At 44.9% G+C, this 16,244-nt stretch overlaps 1 protein-coding gene across 1 annotated transcript in view; it reads right to left on the bottom strand.

The window, feature by feature from the left end:
- The window catches only part of TRIM14 (tripartite motif containing 14), a 40,890-nt gene extending 24,646 nt beyond the window's left edge, over positions 1 to 16,244 (bottom strand). The window contains exons 1-2 of the mRNA XM_053567964.1: positions 16,001 to 16,244; positions 10,009 to 10,104 (exon numbers count right to left, since the gene is read on the bottom strand). Of these exons, the coding sequence (XP_053423939.1) occupies positions 10,009 to 10,104; positions 16,001 to 16,216 (312 nt within the window). The 5' untranslated portion in view covers positions 16,217 to 16,244. The remainder of the gene's footprint in view (positions 1 to 10,008; positions 10,105 to 16,000) is intronic.

Below are 16,244 nucleotides of genomic sequence, written 5' to 3'. Positions count from 1 at the left end.
GTTATATATATTTTATCACCATAAAAAAAAATACCACAGCAGGCACAGTGGCTCACAGCCTGTAATCCTAGCACTTTGGGAGGCTGGGGTGGGAGGTTCGCTTAAGGTCAGGAGTTTGAGGTAAGCCTTAGCAACACAGTAAGACCCTGTCTCTACCAAAAAATAGAAAAATTGCCAAGGCACTGTGGTGTACACCTGTAGTCCCAGCTACTTGAGAGGCTGAAGCAGGAGCATGGAGGATTGCTCAAGCCCAGGAATTTGAGGTTGTAGTGAGCTATGATCACACCACTGTACTCTAGCTCCAGCAACAGAGCAAGACCCTGTCTCAATTAAAAAAAAAAAAAAAAAGGGAAGGAGGAGGCTTGGTGCCCGTAGCACGGTGGTTACAGTGCCAGCCATACACACCAAGGGTGGCAGGTTTGAATCCAGCCCGGGCATTGTTGTTAAACAACAATGACAACTACAACAAAAAATAGCCAGGCGTTGTGGCGGGTGCCTGTAGTCCCAGCTACTCGGGAGGCTGAGACAAGAGAATCATTTAAGCCCAAGAGTTTGAGGTTGCTGTGAGCTGTGACGCTATGGCACTCTACTGAGGGTGACATAGAGAGACTCTGTCTCAAAAAAAAAAAAAAAGCGGGGGGCAGGGAGAAGGAAGAAGGCAACGGAAAGCTCTCAAGACATCCTGAGCCGGGCATGGTGACTCACGCCGATGATCCCAGTACTGGGGAGGCTGAGGCGGGAGGAGCGCTTGAACTCAGGAGTTGGAGACTTGTGTGAGTGAGAGTGAGACCCTGACTCATGAAAAAATAAAAATCCCAGCCGGGTTCTGTGGCAAGTGCCTGTAGTCCCAGTGGCTTTGGGAAGCTTGGGCAGCAGGACGCCTGCAGCCAGACTCTGAGTTTGCAGTGAGCTATGATGCCACTGCACTCTGCTCAGGGTATAGGGTAGAACTCTGTTTCAACAACAACAAAAAAAGACATCGTGTGGAAAAGAACAAGTTGCAGAACAATTATGACAATATGTTAATGATGATCCCATTTATGTAAAACATAACAAAACAAAAACTACATACAGATACACACATACCCGTCTGTATGCTTATAAGTGCAATTAAAATATCTGTTAATAGTGGTCACATTTGGCAAGGGGTTTGGGATTGGAGGGATGGGAAAGTGGGACTCCCTTCTCTGGGCTTCATATAGTTCTATACGCCATTATTTGCAAACATTTTTAAATAACCATGTGTTCATATACACATTTTTCATATTATTTTTTGAATTGAGGTCCATCATACTTGTACAATGAAGAGATAAAACAAAAAGTCCATTTGAAAAAACTCCACCCCTTCCAGGAATGGGTAGGGGAGGATTCCTTGTCTTGGTTAGTCGGACCACCTGTGGTTTGGCAGCAGCTGGGGGATTAGTTTCCTATATCTGTTTCCTATACAATTCTCTAGGCAGTGAATAGGTTCTATGGCTAGCTCATACCACAGGCCTTATGGATTAAATTAGCATTGGGCTAGCCTTGGAATTAGTCTACATTTATAACATGGTTGCAATGGGCCAATGAGCTTAGATCTGAATGTATCTTATTGAATGACCAAACAAAGAAAATGTGTTCCAAACCCTTGATTTATGAACATGTTGGAGGTAACATAAGTAAATAAAAGAACTTTATAGAGAAACCAAGAGGGCAAATATCTCTTCCCAACTAAGCTACCCTCCAAGCAGTTTCTAAAGATATGCTTTGTAAAGAATAAACAAAAGAAGCTTACTGGCACTACACCTTGTTCTAACTCTCAGTGCAGGGAATAACGATCTGAAAACAGCCACCAGAAAACTTAAGATATAAGCAGATAAGAATGAGCAATATAATGGGGGGAGGGGAGGAGAATTTTAATAATGAAACAAGGAAGTACACTGTCTGGTTTAGGTGGCATCGGTTCAAAGTGAAACTGGATTCCAACTGTACTGGGCTGGGGTTTGGACACAGTGGGGTGAGGGCCTGACAGAAGCTAGCTGAGGAAGGGCTGGGGAGAGAAAGAACCCACCAGCCGTGAGTTGCTGCCCAGGGCAGGCTGAGGGATTTTGCATATGGCGTGCTGGCAGCTAGGCGAATCCATCTTTGGGTTCTGCGGTGAGTGAACAGCTGAATGTAAGGAGCTCTTTTGCTGAAAACTCAGTATGACTTCCGACAACCTTGCTGTGGGCGCCTGTCATGAGGCACCATCAGGGAGGGCAGGCCTGCTCACCAGCCCTGGCCAGGCCACTTTAAACCCTCAGAGTGTACGGTGGCAGCAGTGGCAGCAGCAGGCGGGATATGGAGACCAGAGGCAGCGGAGGCCAGCAGCATGGCCAGGCCAAGTCTTCATCTTGCTACTCTCAGCCTGGCGAAGGCCACCTCATGTCACCTACTCTGTGGCTCAGTCCCTACAGCTCTTGTGGGTCAGGGAAAAGCACAGAGCCAGGAACTGAGGCTATGACCCAGCCCCCCTGGGTTTCTGGGTCTGGTGCTAGTCCAGGCCTATGACTCGGGTCCACTTCCTGTCTGTCCCTGGCTCTGCTCTGTAGGGCAGAGGGGCTGAACCTTCCTTGCTGCTTCCAGGATCTTCTTTCAGGCTGGGTGTGTTCAACGGGAAGAAAAACTAGAGGAAAATCAGGGAGTGAGGACAAGTCAGTAGTCAGAGCACCCCTCCCACTGAGGCAGTGTCTCCACGAGGGGCTGCCTCAGTGAGGCCCCTGCACCCTCCAGCTCCCACAGAATAGGCCAGCTCTGGTTTTAGCTTCTGCCTCCGTGGCCCTGGCCCCTGTACTCTGCCAACACCAGCCCAGGGGTGGAGGTGGCTTCCTGCAGGTGATGGTCTCACCATCTTCTGATTGGCTCTTCCATGCATTAATCTCCTCTGTCTTAAATCCTCAAAGTGGCTTCTACCTTCCTGAGGGGACTTGATGGAGCTGAGGCCCCAGAAGCTGAATGGAAGAAGATGTTTTGCTGAAAACGCGGCAAACAACCCTGCGATGGGCAATGCTATGGGCCTGTGCTATGTGACCAATGACAAATGATTTCAGCTCTGACAGCCTATGCACATTCTAAATCCCTAACTATGTCTGGATCCAACAGTAACCAACCTTAAACATATCAATACACCTATATCTATATACAGACACATTTTTTTCATTTCTCTAAGTTTCAAGAGCTCATGATGGTAGAAAAGAACATAGCCACCCTGCTATATTGTCATCTAATCCTAGTTTTAGTGAAAAGTTAAGGTAGTCAGTTGAGTGTTGAATTTTCCCTACACCTGGGTATATTGTCTGTTTTCTGTTGCATATGACAGAATACCTGAAACTGGGTAAAAACTAGGTAATCTATAGTGAAAAGGAATTTATTTCTTACAGTTATGGAGGTTGAAAAGTTTAAGGTTGAGGGGCTGTATCTGGTGAGGGTCTTCTTCCTGGTGGGGCTCTCTGCAGAGTCCTGAGGTGGCACAGGACATCATGTGGTGAAGGACTGAGCACACTACTTATAAGCCACCAGTCCCATTCCTGTGATAACCTATTAATCCACTAGTGGATTAATCCATTCATGATGGCAGATCCCCCGTGACCCAAGCACCTCTTAAAGACCCCACCTCTCAATACTGCCACATTGGGGCTCAGGTTTCAACATGAGTTTTGGAGGGGACAAATATTCAGATCATAGCACCCCTTGAAGTGCCATGATGGGAGAAGCAATCAGCCTATTGGAACAAGGTTGTAAGAGAAAATCATTTAATGGGTGTCAGTTAGGGATTAATGACCAAGTCCTTCTTAATTCATTGTTCTTTGGAAAGGAATGATTGGTTAGGCCTGGTCATACTGGCTTCTGAGCAGCAGACTTTGGACCATCTATAAATTTTATTAATTTTAATTTATTACAAAGCTGTTGTATGGATTAGTTTTCAGGTAAATGGCCCTTTTCCTAGTACTGCTTCTATATAAATAAGTACTGGGCAGCATGGTCATCCCAGATTTCTCTCCCACAAACTGTGCCTGCCACAATTCAACAGAGGGAGGTCAGATCCTTACCCATGTCTGCGATGCATCACCTCTAAGAAATAAACTGATGTACCAAAATTTTCACTTTACTGTCTGGAAATGATCTTAAATGTTCAATTTAGGTAAATAGGTAATGGATCATGATAGAGCCATAAAATGGAATTTACAGTCTCTAATATTGACATTAAAAAGAACTTTGAATGACATGGATACATGTTATGATCTTAAACAAATAACAGCAAAAACCCATATGTAAAGTGACATGTAGTTTTGGTCAGTAAGGAAGAAGAAACTGACACAGACTATCCCTATTGCTACTTCACAGAGAAATACTGATATAATAAACAGATTAAAAAGTTATATGACCAAGCTAAAAATAAAACAATCAGACAAACAAAAAAAGGAAATTCTCAGGCGCCAAAACTAAAGAGAGAGCCTGGTGTTAGTGGCCTGGTCAGGAGCTGAGGCTAAGTGACCCGGCAGGGGTGTAGCTGCAGGCATGTACTAGGGAGAGCCATCCCACAGTGCGGCTTGGTCACCCAGAGGAGCACAGGGTACCTGGCCCCCATCCAGCTGGGGTAGGGTAGAAGATCAAGCTAGATCCACAAAGAAATGCTCCATACATGAATTAGGCCCCAGAAAAACTCCCCTTCTGGCCCAGGGAAGGGTCAAGGAATCTAGTCATATAGCCAGGGTGATGAGTGAAAAGAAAATTACCAGCCAAACAAACAAAATAACAGGTTTGCATTAAGCAGGCTTGGAATCTGAATTAATTCATGGCACCACAAAACTGAAAATTTATATAAAAATGGTTCAGGAACTACTGAAACGCAAAGCAGTCCCTGAAGATACACATGCCATAGTGCTCCAAAAGGGAATTTTTACAATCCAGTGTGTATGGGATACCCATGGTAAGAAGACAAGAGAGTAATACAAATGACAAACCTTACTAGGAAATTAAATTTCATTCCTTACCTGCAGACTGGGGATATGATATTAAAACTGCATACACAATGTGTATCAAACTACATAAAAGCACATACATGTACAGTACAAAATTCTCTAAATGTGAATAGTGGTTGGCCTTAAATGGCAGGGTGTAGGATTATACTCGAACATTTAAAAATATGCTTCTTGATCAGGAATCAAAATGTAAATGTCCAGGCAGTGCCCATAGCTCAGTGGGTAGGGCGCTGACCTCATATACCAAGGCTGGTGGGTTCAAACCTGCCCCGGACAAGCTAAAACAACAATGACAACTGCAACAACAACAACAAAAATAGCCGGGTGTTGTGGCAGGTGCCTGTAGTCCCAGCTACTTGGGAAGCTGAGGCATAAGAATTGCTTGAGCCCAAGAGTTTGAGGTTGCTGTGAGCTGTGATGCCACAGCACTCTACCCAGGATGACAGCTTGAGACTCTGTCTCAAAAAAATAAGTAACTGTCCACATGAGCCAAGCTTGTAACACAATGCGAGAATGGGTGGGGTGGGGCCAGGAGATCCTGTGCCATAAAAGTGTCCATTGCTCAGCTCCATCAAGCTCCGTGTGAGAGTAGCAAAAGGTGGTGACATCTTCCTATTTTTCTACCTCTAAATTTTTATACAAATATTATTCAGCTTTAAATGCTGTGCACTAATTCCATTTTTCTTATTACCTTATGAAGGCTACTTAGGTGCAAGTCTAACAAAACATCTGAAGGATTTCTATGTTGAAAACTACAAAATGGCGTAGCTCAGCGGCTAGGGCACCCGCCACATACACCGAGGCTGGCAGGTTTGAACCTGGGCCGGGCCTGCTAAACAACAATGACAACTGCAAAAAAAAAAAAATAGCCAGGCATTGTGGTGGGCACCTGTACTCCCAGCTACTTGGGAGGCTGAGGCAAGAGAATCGCTTAAGCCCAAGAGTTGGAGGTTGCTGTGAGCTGTGATGTCACAGCACAGCACTCCATGGCACTTTACCCAAGGCAATAGCTTGAGACTCTGTCTCAAAAAAAAAAAAAAAAAAAAGAAAGGAAAGAAAAGAAAACAAAGGTCTAAATAAACAGAAAATCCCCACTGGTCTATGACTCAACATAACGATGACGTCAATTTTCCCAAAAACACAATTCCTATCAAAATCCCAACAAACTCTTTTTCTTAAGATCATTCTAAAATTTAAATGGAAAGGCAGAGAAACTAGATGAGCTAAAATCATCCTGAAAAAGATGAATAAAGTAGGAGGTATCAGGTATTTCAAGACTTAGCAGCTATTATCAGTAATCCTAACTGTGTGGTATCAGCAGAAAGATAGAGGCATAGACCAATGGAACAGAATAGAGAATTCAGAAATAGCTCCACACAGTATGGCTAACTGATTTCTGATGAAAGTGTTTCAATGGGGAAAGATTAGTCTTTTAAACAAATGGTGCTAGAGCAAATTGGATATCCATAAACATGTAAGCAAACAAACAACCCCCCCTCAAACAACCTTGAATTAAATTTCATACCTTATACAAAAATTAATTCAAAATGAATTCTGAACTTAAATGTAAATGCAAAACTATAAACTTTTTATTAAAAAAAAACAAAAGAGGGGGGGTGCCTATGGCTCAAAGGAGTAGGGCACCCACCCCATATGCCAGAGGTGGCGGGTTCAAACCCAGCCCCTGTCAAAAAAAAAAAAAAAATGAGAGAACATTTTGGGAACCTAGGGCTAGGGAAAGAGTTCTTGGACATGACAATACCAAAAGCATAATCCATAAAAGGGAAAAAATTGATAAATTGAACTTCGCCAAAATTAAAAACTTTCTCTCTGTTAAGATGATGAAAAGACAAGCTGTAGACTGGGAGAAAATGTTTGCCAACCACACGTCTGACAAAGGACTCTTTTCTAGAAATACAGACAATTCTCAAAACTCAACAATAAGAAAAAAATCCAATTAGGAAATGGGTAAAATATACGAAGAAATATTTCACCAAAGAAGATTTACAGATGGCATATGAAAAGATGTTCGATATCACTAGCCACTGGGGAAATGCAAACTAAGTCCGCGATGAGGTGTCACTACACACCAATCAGAAACACTAAAATAAAAATTTGTAACAATACCAAATATCGGGCAGGGTGCAGCTGCTCATGCCTGTAATCCTAGCACTCTAGGAGGCTGATGTGGGGGGATCGCTTGAGCTCAGGAGTTCGAGACCAGGCTGAGCAAGAGTGAGACCCCATGTCTACTAAAAATAAAAACACTAGCCTGGTATTGTGGTGGGATCTCAGCTACTTGGGAGGCTGAGACAAGAGGGGCACTTGCACCCAGGCATTTGAGGCTGTGAGCTGTGGTGCCACGGCACTCTACCCAGCCCAGGGTGACAGAATGAGACTCTGTCTCAAACAAACAAACATTGCTATGGATGACGAGAAACTAACTCTCATACGTCACTAGTGGGGATATAAGATGGCACAGCTACTCTGGAAAATGGTTTGGCAGTTTCTTAAAAAATGAAACATATCCATCCCCATAGCCTCCTAGGGATCTATCCCAGAGAAATGAAAAATTATGTCCACCCAGAAACCTGTACACAATTGTCTGAAGAAGCTTTATTTGTAATCCCCTCAAGTGGGAAACAACCAATCATCCTACAATAGGTAATGGTTAAAAAAAACCCAAACCAGTGGTACATTCATACTACTGGCTTGCTGGAATGCTGGAACACTACTGCTCAGCAGCGCACAGAAATGAACTACTGATAACCTGCCACAAGCGGGGTGGATCCCTAGGGCATTATGCTGACTGAAAAAAAAACCCCAAAAGGTCACACATGCTGTATGATTACATTTTTATGACATCTTTCAATGCTATAACTGTAGAGATACAGAACAAACTAATGATTGCCAGTGATTAGGGAAGAGGGACGGGGTGGTGGTGATTATAAAGGTTAGCAGGAGGTAGATCTTGGCAGTGCTGAGTATTTCACATTTTGCTTGCAATGGTGGTTATTTGAATCTACACACGTGGTAAGTTAACACAGAACTACAGACACTGTCAATTTTTTGCATGTTGTACTATAGTTATGTGAGATGTAACCCTAAGGGCAAACTAGGTGAAGGTACATGGAACTTTTCTGTACTATCTTTGCAACTTCTGTGAATCTATAAAAAGTTAAAAAGTTAATAGCCGGGCGTTGTGGCGGGCGCCTGTAGTCCCAGCTACTCGGGAGGCTGAGGCAAGAGAATCGCTTAAGCCCAGGAGTTGGAGGTTGCTGTGAGCTGTGTGATGCCATGAGGGCCATAAAGTGAGACTCTGTCTCTACAAAAAAAAAAAAGTTAAAAAGTTGTGAGAGCGGGAGTCAAAACAAAGAAAACAGTCCTCAGATTAAGGTGGAACCTGCCCCTTTGAGCCTCTACACTCTCCTTCAGGGACCCTTAAACTATATCTGCTCAGAAACTGGCAAACAGGGAACCTGTTACTCAGGCTGAACAGCACAAGCACCTCCCCCATCTCTTTGAATATGTCAACTTTCACTTCCCAAATCCTTTGGAATCGATTTTTGTTCCAGGGCCCAGAGTCCTGCTCTTGAAGATAGGAGGGACACTATTAATAATTAAGCTGGGGCCACAATATGAATCACAGATGTCCCCAGCATACTGTGTGAAGATTCCTAATGGAGAATGGACACTGGGCAAATGAGGGGGACAATTCTGTGGCCTGACCTGGTGGCAGGAAGAACTAGGTATTGGCTCTTTCCAGGGTCAGAGCCAGTCCTCCTCTCTGACTAGTTTGGGCCAGTCAGGGGTTCATAAACTCATAATGCCCTAGGAGGGCATCCCACCCCAGCCTTCACTGCAAGGAGGGAGCAGCTGAGGCTGGGAGGGGAAGGACGTGGCTTGAGTTCACACAAAAGACCTTTAAAAATGCAACAACGTGGGCGGTGCCTGTGGCTCAGTGGGTAGGTCACTGGCCCCGCATACCGAGGGTAGCAGGTTCAAACCTGGCCCTGGCCAAACTGCAACAAAAAAATAGCCGGGTGTTGTAGCGGGCACCTGTAGTCCCAGCTACTCAGGAGGCTGAGGCAAGAGAATCGCTTAAGCGCAAGAGTTGGAGGTTGCTGTGAGCTGTGTGATGCCACAGCACTCTACCAAGGGCAATAAAGTGAAACTCTGTCTCTACAAAAAAAAAAAAAAAAAAATTGCAACAACGTTGTCAAAGTCAAAATGGCTACTCACAAAAACATCAGCCTCAACTTTCCATTCAAAACCCCCAAAAGACTCTATTTAAACAAAAATTATTATGAAAGGAGAAGCCTGAAGAAAGTGCATATATATAGAACATATTTATACCCTATTTACTTTCTTTCTTTTTTTTTGAGACAGTCTCATTATGTCGTCCTCGGTAGAGTACCGTGGCGTCACAGCTCACAGCAACCTCCAACTCTTGGGCTTAAGTGATTCTCTTGTCTCAGCCTCCCAGGCTGGGACCACAGGCGCCCGCCACAACGCCCGGCTATTTTTTTCTGTTGTAGTTGTCATGTTGTTTAGCTGACCTGGGCTGGGTTCGAACCCGCCAGCCTTAGTGTATGTGGCCAGCCCCCTACTCATTGAGCTACTGGCACCGCCCTCCTATTTACTTTCAAGATGGCAGTGAAACTTAAAGAGATATTTACATGTTCCCTATGCTGTATTTCGCTGTGTTGTAGGCAGTTGGCACTTGCATGAGTCCCTCCAAGAGAATGGCAGCTGAGGGACACAAAGGTACCAGAGGTTTGCCACAGATCGAATGAAACGGGAGCCTCAAGGCCCCTCACTTGTAGAACCCCCTCACGGTCTTGCACCTAATTTTGTCTGTAATTTTCTGTTCTCTCTCTCAAAGACAGTGCCTAAATTACGGATGCCCCAGGCTCCACCAAATCTGATCTGTCCTTGTGAAGGTAGTTGTGATTATTTCCTTGCTTCCATACTGGGGGAACTTAATAAGGAAGAAACGTCCACTTGCCTTGAGCTTCTCTGCAGTGTCTTCTATTTGGGTTATGTTGCCAACTTCCTGCTCCTTCTTGGTTGCCAACTGCTTTAAACATTCTCTGGCAAGTCTCTGTAATGAGGGAGTTAGGAGAAAAGTCACGTTTGAGATAACAGGCCTCCCACAGGGGCTATTTCATCTCATGCTTTATTTTCAGCTAAGGTATCTGAGACTCAGAACAGGAGAGGACTTGCCCAGTGTCATGGAGTGGCCTGGAACAAGGGCCTCTGCGCCTCAGAGATCCACGCCAGGTACTCTGTCATGCCCCCACATAGTTTTTTTCCTAGGACAAGTTTTGCTTGTGACCTGCTTTTCCAGCCTCTCAGTTTTTTTGAGACAGAGTCTCAAGCTGTCACCCTGGGTAGAGTGCCGTGGCGTCACAGCTCACAGCAACCTCAAACTCTCTTGCCTCAGCCTCCCAAGTAGCTGAGACTACAGGTGCCCACCACAGCACCCAGCTATTTTTTTGGTTGTAGTTGTCATTGCTGTTTGGCAGGCCCAGGCTGGATTTGAACCCACCAGTTCCGGTGTATGTGGCTGTCCCCCTAGCCACTTGAGCTACAGGCGCCGAGCCTACAGAGTTACTATTAACTGAGGACCTATTACATGCTGGACCATTCCAGGAGCTGCCCACATGAAATATACATTGCAGGCAGTCTGCAGCCCTCTGGGCCTGGGTGAGAGGTCCATGGGGGTTATGCTTCTTGTACCCTCCCACCTTCCCTATCTCTGCCTTTTGAAATTTTTGTTTTTCCAAAGGCCTATTCTACGTCCCCCTGCCCCATAGGTGTGACTTTATCTCCATCTTCCCCCTCCTTACAGCTGGCCTTACACCTGCCACTGGACTCTGCTGATTGACTGGGAGCTTCCTGAGGGCAGGAGAATGGGGGGTATCTGGAAGTGTCCGATGAACTGAACAGAATTATCAAGGGCTGCCAGCTTTGAGCAGAGCTGGAAGACCCTCAGCAAGTTGTTACAAGCCCAAGCCCCAGAGTCAGAGTCAAAGCTAGGTCTGAGTCCTAGCTTTGTGTTCTCACCACTCTACAGCTCAGTTTTCTCTGCCATAAATAAGCCCACAGGTTGGCTGTGGGACTCAATGAGGAGATGCACACAGGATCGCCAGCAGACAGTAAATGCTCAATACACACAGCCTGTATTGTGGCTCTAACATCCCACAAGCATTTGATACTGTGCGCAGTTTTACTCTAGGCAATGGGTGAGGGGATGGGTTGGGGGGATCATCATAACTCAAGTATAAGCCATGGCTTCCAGGAGCACATCCTTACCCTATTGTGATTTCCAAGGCTTTAAGCCCAGCTCCTGTACACTACTCAAGGATCTCCCTGACCTCCTGATGCCCTTGCCCTGCAGCCACAGGGCTTCTCCTGTACCTGGTGACAGCCTACTCATCTTTCAAAGCCAGTTTCAATGGCATCTCCTCCAGGAAATCTTTCGGGGCTTCCAGTTCCTGGTCTCACTGTCTTCTCTCTGGCTCCCAATGACCCCCACCTTGGCCACTTCAATTACACTATTTATCACACTGTGTTGTCATTGTGCTTCCCCCCCAACCAACCAGGGAACTCCAGGGTAAGGAAAGGATTTGACCTCTTCTTTGATTTGTGGCACAATGTATGTGCTTGAATTATGAATGAATGATGGATGGATGGATGAAGGGTTAATAGATAGGTAAGTAAGTAGGTATGTGGATGCAAAAATGGGTATGCTTTAGTGTCAGCCTTAAATAACAAGATTCAGAAAATATGATTAAGTATAGAGTTTATTTGATCCCAAAACTTGAGGATGACTACCCAGTAGCGTAGATTTAAGTTGCTCTGAATGTACACTCTGATTAGCAGCAGTTACAAGTGGGTTTTTAAGTGAAAAAGATGAGGTAGTAAATCTTTAAAATGCTCAAACTGTCTGCTTTGGATCCCCTGAAAGATCTGTAGAAAAGATCCTAGTCTGTCATCTAGTCGTTAAGATTTAGAGCTTCATAGCTGCAGCCCAGGCTTGATTCCTGGTCAGGGAATTGTTTATTTGTATAAAGCCCGGGTGTGGTGGCTCACGCCTGTAATCCTGGCCTACATGGGTGGATTGCTTGAGCTCAGGAGATCAAGACTAGTCTGAGCAAGAGTGAGACCCCATCTTTACCAAAATAGAAAAACTGGTTCGGTGTTGTGGCAGGTGCCTGTAGTCCCACTATTCAGGAAGCTGAGGCAGGTGAATTGCTTAAGCCCAGGAGTTTGAGGTTGCTGTGAGTAATGATGATGCCATGGCACCCAACCCCAGGGCAATGGAGTAAGACTCTGTCTCAATAAATAGATAAATAAATAAATAAATAACTTGTATGAGCCAGGCTTGGTGGCTCACACTTTTAGTCCCAGCACTTTGGAAGGCAAATGTGGAAGGATCACTTGAGGCGAGGAATTCAAGACCAGCCTGGGCAACAAAGCAAGACCCAGTCTCTATAAAAACTAAGAAAAATCGGTCCAAAATTTGCTTCTTCTTCAAGGAAATTAATGAAAAGAATCCTGACAAATACTCTTGAATACAGATTTCTGATAACTTCAGAAATTATACCATTGGAGGCTCAGTGCCCACTGCCCAGGCCGCATACACCTGGGCTGGCGAGTTCAAACACGGCCTGAGCCTGCCAAACAACAATGCCAACTGCAACAAAAAAATAGCCAGGCATTTTGTGGTGGATGCCTATAGTCCCAGATACTTGGGAGGCTGAGACAAGAGAATCGCTTAAACCCAAGAGTTTGAGGTTGCTGTGAGCTGTGATGCCACAGCACTCTACCAAGGGTGACATAGTGAGACTCTGTCTCAACAAAAAAAAAAAAAAAAAAGAAAGAAAGAAAAAGAAAAGCAATTATACCATTGGACTAAGTAAAAACTTCCAGAACTGTAATAAAAAAAATGGATTACTAACCTGAAATCAAGCACAACAAAAACTAATAGAATAGCACGGAACTGAAAGAGGGCTAAAATTATTTTTGTGATTTTTTTTTTGCTTGAAACTTTGCTGATTCTCTTTATAGTGTGTTTTCTAGAGTAAAAAAAAAAAATTTATTCTCAGCTATTATAGCTCACAGTAATTGGGTAAAGTGTAGTTTTATGACCAAAATTGAAACACTGGCCTTTCTCTACCTGATTTCTCCAAACCTTTGAAACCATTCATAAGCATTTCTATTTTATGGCACTACAGTTATTTGCATAAGTTCAACAAGACTATGTCTTCTTTCGAAACAGGGCAAATTGGAGACATGTATTTTTTACCAAGGCTTTGACTGAAATGGCTTATTTTTAGATATAACCAGACTGCTATGAGGAATCGACGTTGGCTTTACGGAGCTGATAAAAAGCCCGTTGGAAAGAATGGCCTGATACCTTGCACATGCAGTTCCTTTTCAAGGTTTCGGACCTTTGCGAAGTAGAGAACATCATTTTCTGACAGGCCCAGGAACCTCAAGACATTTTGAGACCTTAAGGAGTGAAGAATTCACCCAATGCACACAGGTACTGCAAGCATAATCTGAGGGTGAGTCCCTGGCTAGGATTCATAGCCTAGAGGCTTTCAAAAGGCTAATTCAAAATTTCTTATAAAAGTTCCAGCAAAGCCAACTCAAAAAAAAAAAAATTGGCCTGCATGACCAATCATTATTCTTGCTGCACTTTATGCAAATAATTAGGCCCTGTGTGATACTAAACTTACTTTGAAAGCAAGTTTGTCCTACTAAGATTTATCTTTGGTAGAAATGGGGAATTAAGGAGAGAAAAATTATGTTTCAGAAGACAATTACAGCATATTTGTTATTAGATTCCAGCCCTGACCATTGCTTTTGAGTTTTGATTATTTCCCTACAATTTGGACTAAATACCGAATTATTTATTTAGTAGGCTAAATAAGGAAAGTTATAAAACAAGTTTTATAAGCCAGGTTTCTTTTTTTCTTTTTCACCCTTGGTTGAGTGCTGTGGCATCGTAGCTCAGAGCAACTTCAAACTCTTGGGCTCAAGCAATCCTCTTGCCTCAGCTTCCCGAGTAGCTGGGCCTACAGGTGCCCACCACATGCCTGGGATTTTCAGAGATGGGGTCTCACTCTTGCTCAGGCTGGTCTCAAACTCCTGAGCTCAGGCAATCCACCCACCTGGGCCTCCCAGAGAGCTAGGCTTGATTACAGGTGTAAGCCACCATGCCCAGCCCAGTTTTAATTTTCTTTATGATGTTTTTAGTTGACTCCTCAATGGAATTTTTTTTTTTTCCCTGTCTGGCATATATACTCTTTTTTTGATTATAATCCTCATGTGCTTTATATTTCTATTATGTATCTCTTGTCATTTTACTTTTTCTGAGAAAACTAAACTCATGATATTCCAAAGACCAGAGATAAGTCAAAAAGCAACAGCAGCTGTGTAAATCAGTGACTTGACTGAGGTCACTTTCTTTTTTTTTGCCACCCTGTGATGTCATTCCAGTTCACCTTTTGTCACTCTTAAATTCTTCCCTGAGATATGTCCTCCCCCAAGGTGGGACAGGACTAATCGGCAATGAACCTTCCTAGTGATGGGACTAAGCTCCAGAACACAAAAGGAGCCAAAATCGTGAGTTTATTCACAATTTACTTATTCACAATTTCATCAGGTTTTTCTTCAAAAGACCTGATAAAAGGGAAAAATGACAAAAACCCTTCTGTAACTACTGCTAACTGGAATTATATTGTGGGCAACTTCAGGTGGCCATCCTCCAGCTATGGGCTCAAACACACTCCACACTTAAACATATTTTCTTAATTGTAGATATTATAAATAAATATATATTTAATATATAATAAATATGTTATAAATAAAATATATTTCTTATATTTTCTTAATCATATTTTCATATCTTGTTATTTAATGTTGGCAACAGGCAGGTGAGCAGACAAGTGGACACCTGGGTGAGATCCTTGAGCAGATATCGGGTAAGTAGCCTTGGTAACTCTGAATAACAGTTTTCAGAGAAGCTACTACTATCATTATAGCCATTTTATACATAAAGAAAGGAAGGCTCTGGAGGCAAGGACTGGCTTTGAACCCAGGACTCCACCAGACTCTCCCTCTTGTCTGCCATTTTCACCTTGGAGTTCCAAGGTTGTCACCATGTGGTGCTGATGTCCTGGTGCAGGGGGAAAGGTCACTGAGGGGCTGACTTGATCACAGAAGGCTTCTTGGAGGTGGAAGTGGTAGAATCAACATCCCTCTGAACAGGAAGGCCTGCCTGGCCCAGCCTTCCTAACAGAGCCACAGAACAGGCCAGCTGCAAGGCTGGAAGGGGAGACCCCAGCCCTAGCCACTGTCAGTATTAAGCAAGGGTTAGGGCCCCAAGGTGAGAATGGCCCTTGAGTCCTAGGTTCATGGCCTCCCCTGCCTCCAGAACCTTCTTGTGATCTCGAAAATGGCTGTAGTAATAATGAAAGCGGAAGGCTGTCCCGAGCAAGAAGGGAGGCCTCTCTGTGGAAGGTATGGGAGGGGTAAGTAGAGGTGACAGTCCTCGTTCATGGCCCTTTCTGTGAATTCCAGAGTAAACCAGAGATGTCCGTGTGGCTGTTCTCTGACAGGAAGGGTTTTCACCTTCGTTGATTAAGACAGATTTTCAACCAGTCCAAGGGCAGTGTGGAAGGCCAGCCATGGTGGACAGGTCAACGACGTCTGGGTACAGCTGGGGCTCCCAAGTTCTCACTCCAAACCCACCTTTTCTGAAGCTATACTGATGGCCCTGGCTTGCCTGTATGTGCCCTTCTTGGGCTGCAGTCTCCGGTTCTGAACTATCGGTTGATGCTTAGATGTGCCCTGGGTCACCCTCTGGTACCCAGGCTCTCACCGGGCACTGCAGTGGGACACCGGGCCGGGCCCCTCCTCGGCAGTAGCTCCTGGGCTTGCTCCCCCACGCCCGCCCTGGTCCCTGTGGTCCCCGCGGTCCCCACCTGCACATGCACCGCCTCCTCCAGCGCCAGGCCGATCGGGTGGCCTCGGTGCGTGCCCAGCACCGGGCAAAGCGCGCACACGCAGAGGCGGCAACGGCGACAGAAGAGCTCGACCACTCGGTCGCTGTGTTCCGGGCAGCGCCAGCCGCAGGCCTCCTCGGGCTCGCCGGGGCCCGGCCCCCCAGGAACCCCGCTTGGTGACCCTGCGCCGGCCATGCGTCCGCACCGCCTTGCGTCCCCACCG

The sequence above is a fragment of the Nycticebus coucang genome, chromosome 2, assembly GCF_027406575.1.
Source record: "Nycticebus coucang isolate mNycCou1 chromosome 2, mNycCou1.pri, whole genome shotgun sequence".
Taxonomy (NCBI): Eukaryota; Metazoa; Chordata; class Mammalia; order Primates; family Lorisidae; genus Nycticebus; species Nycticebus coucang.
The sequence above is the reverse complement of the archived record's forward strand: the minus strand, read 5'-3'. Positions and strand labels throughout refer to the sequence as shown.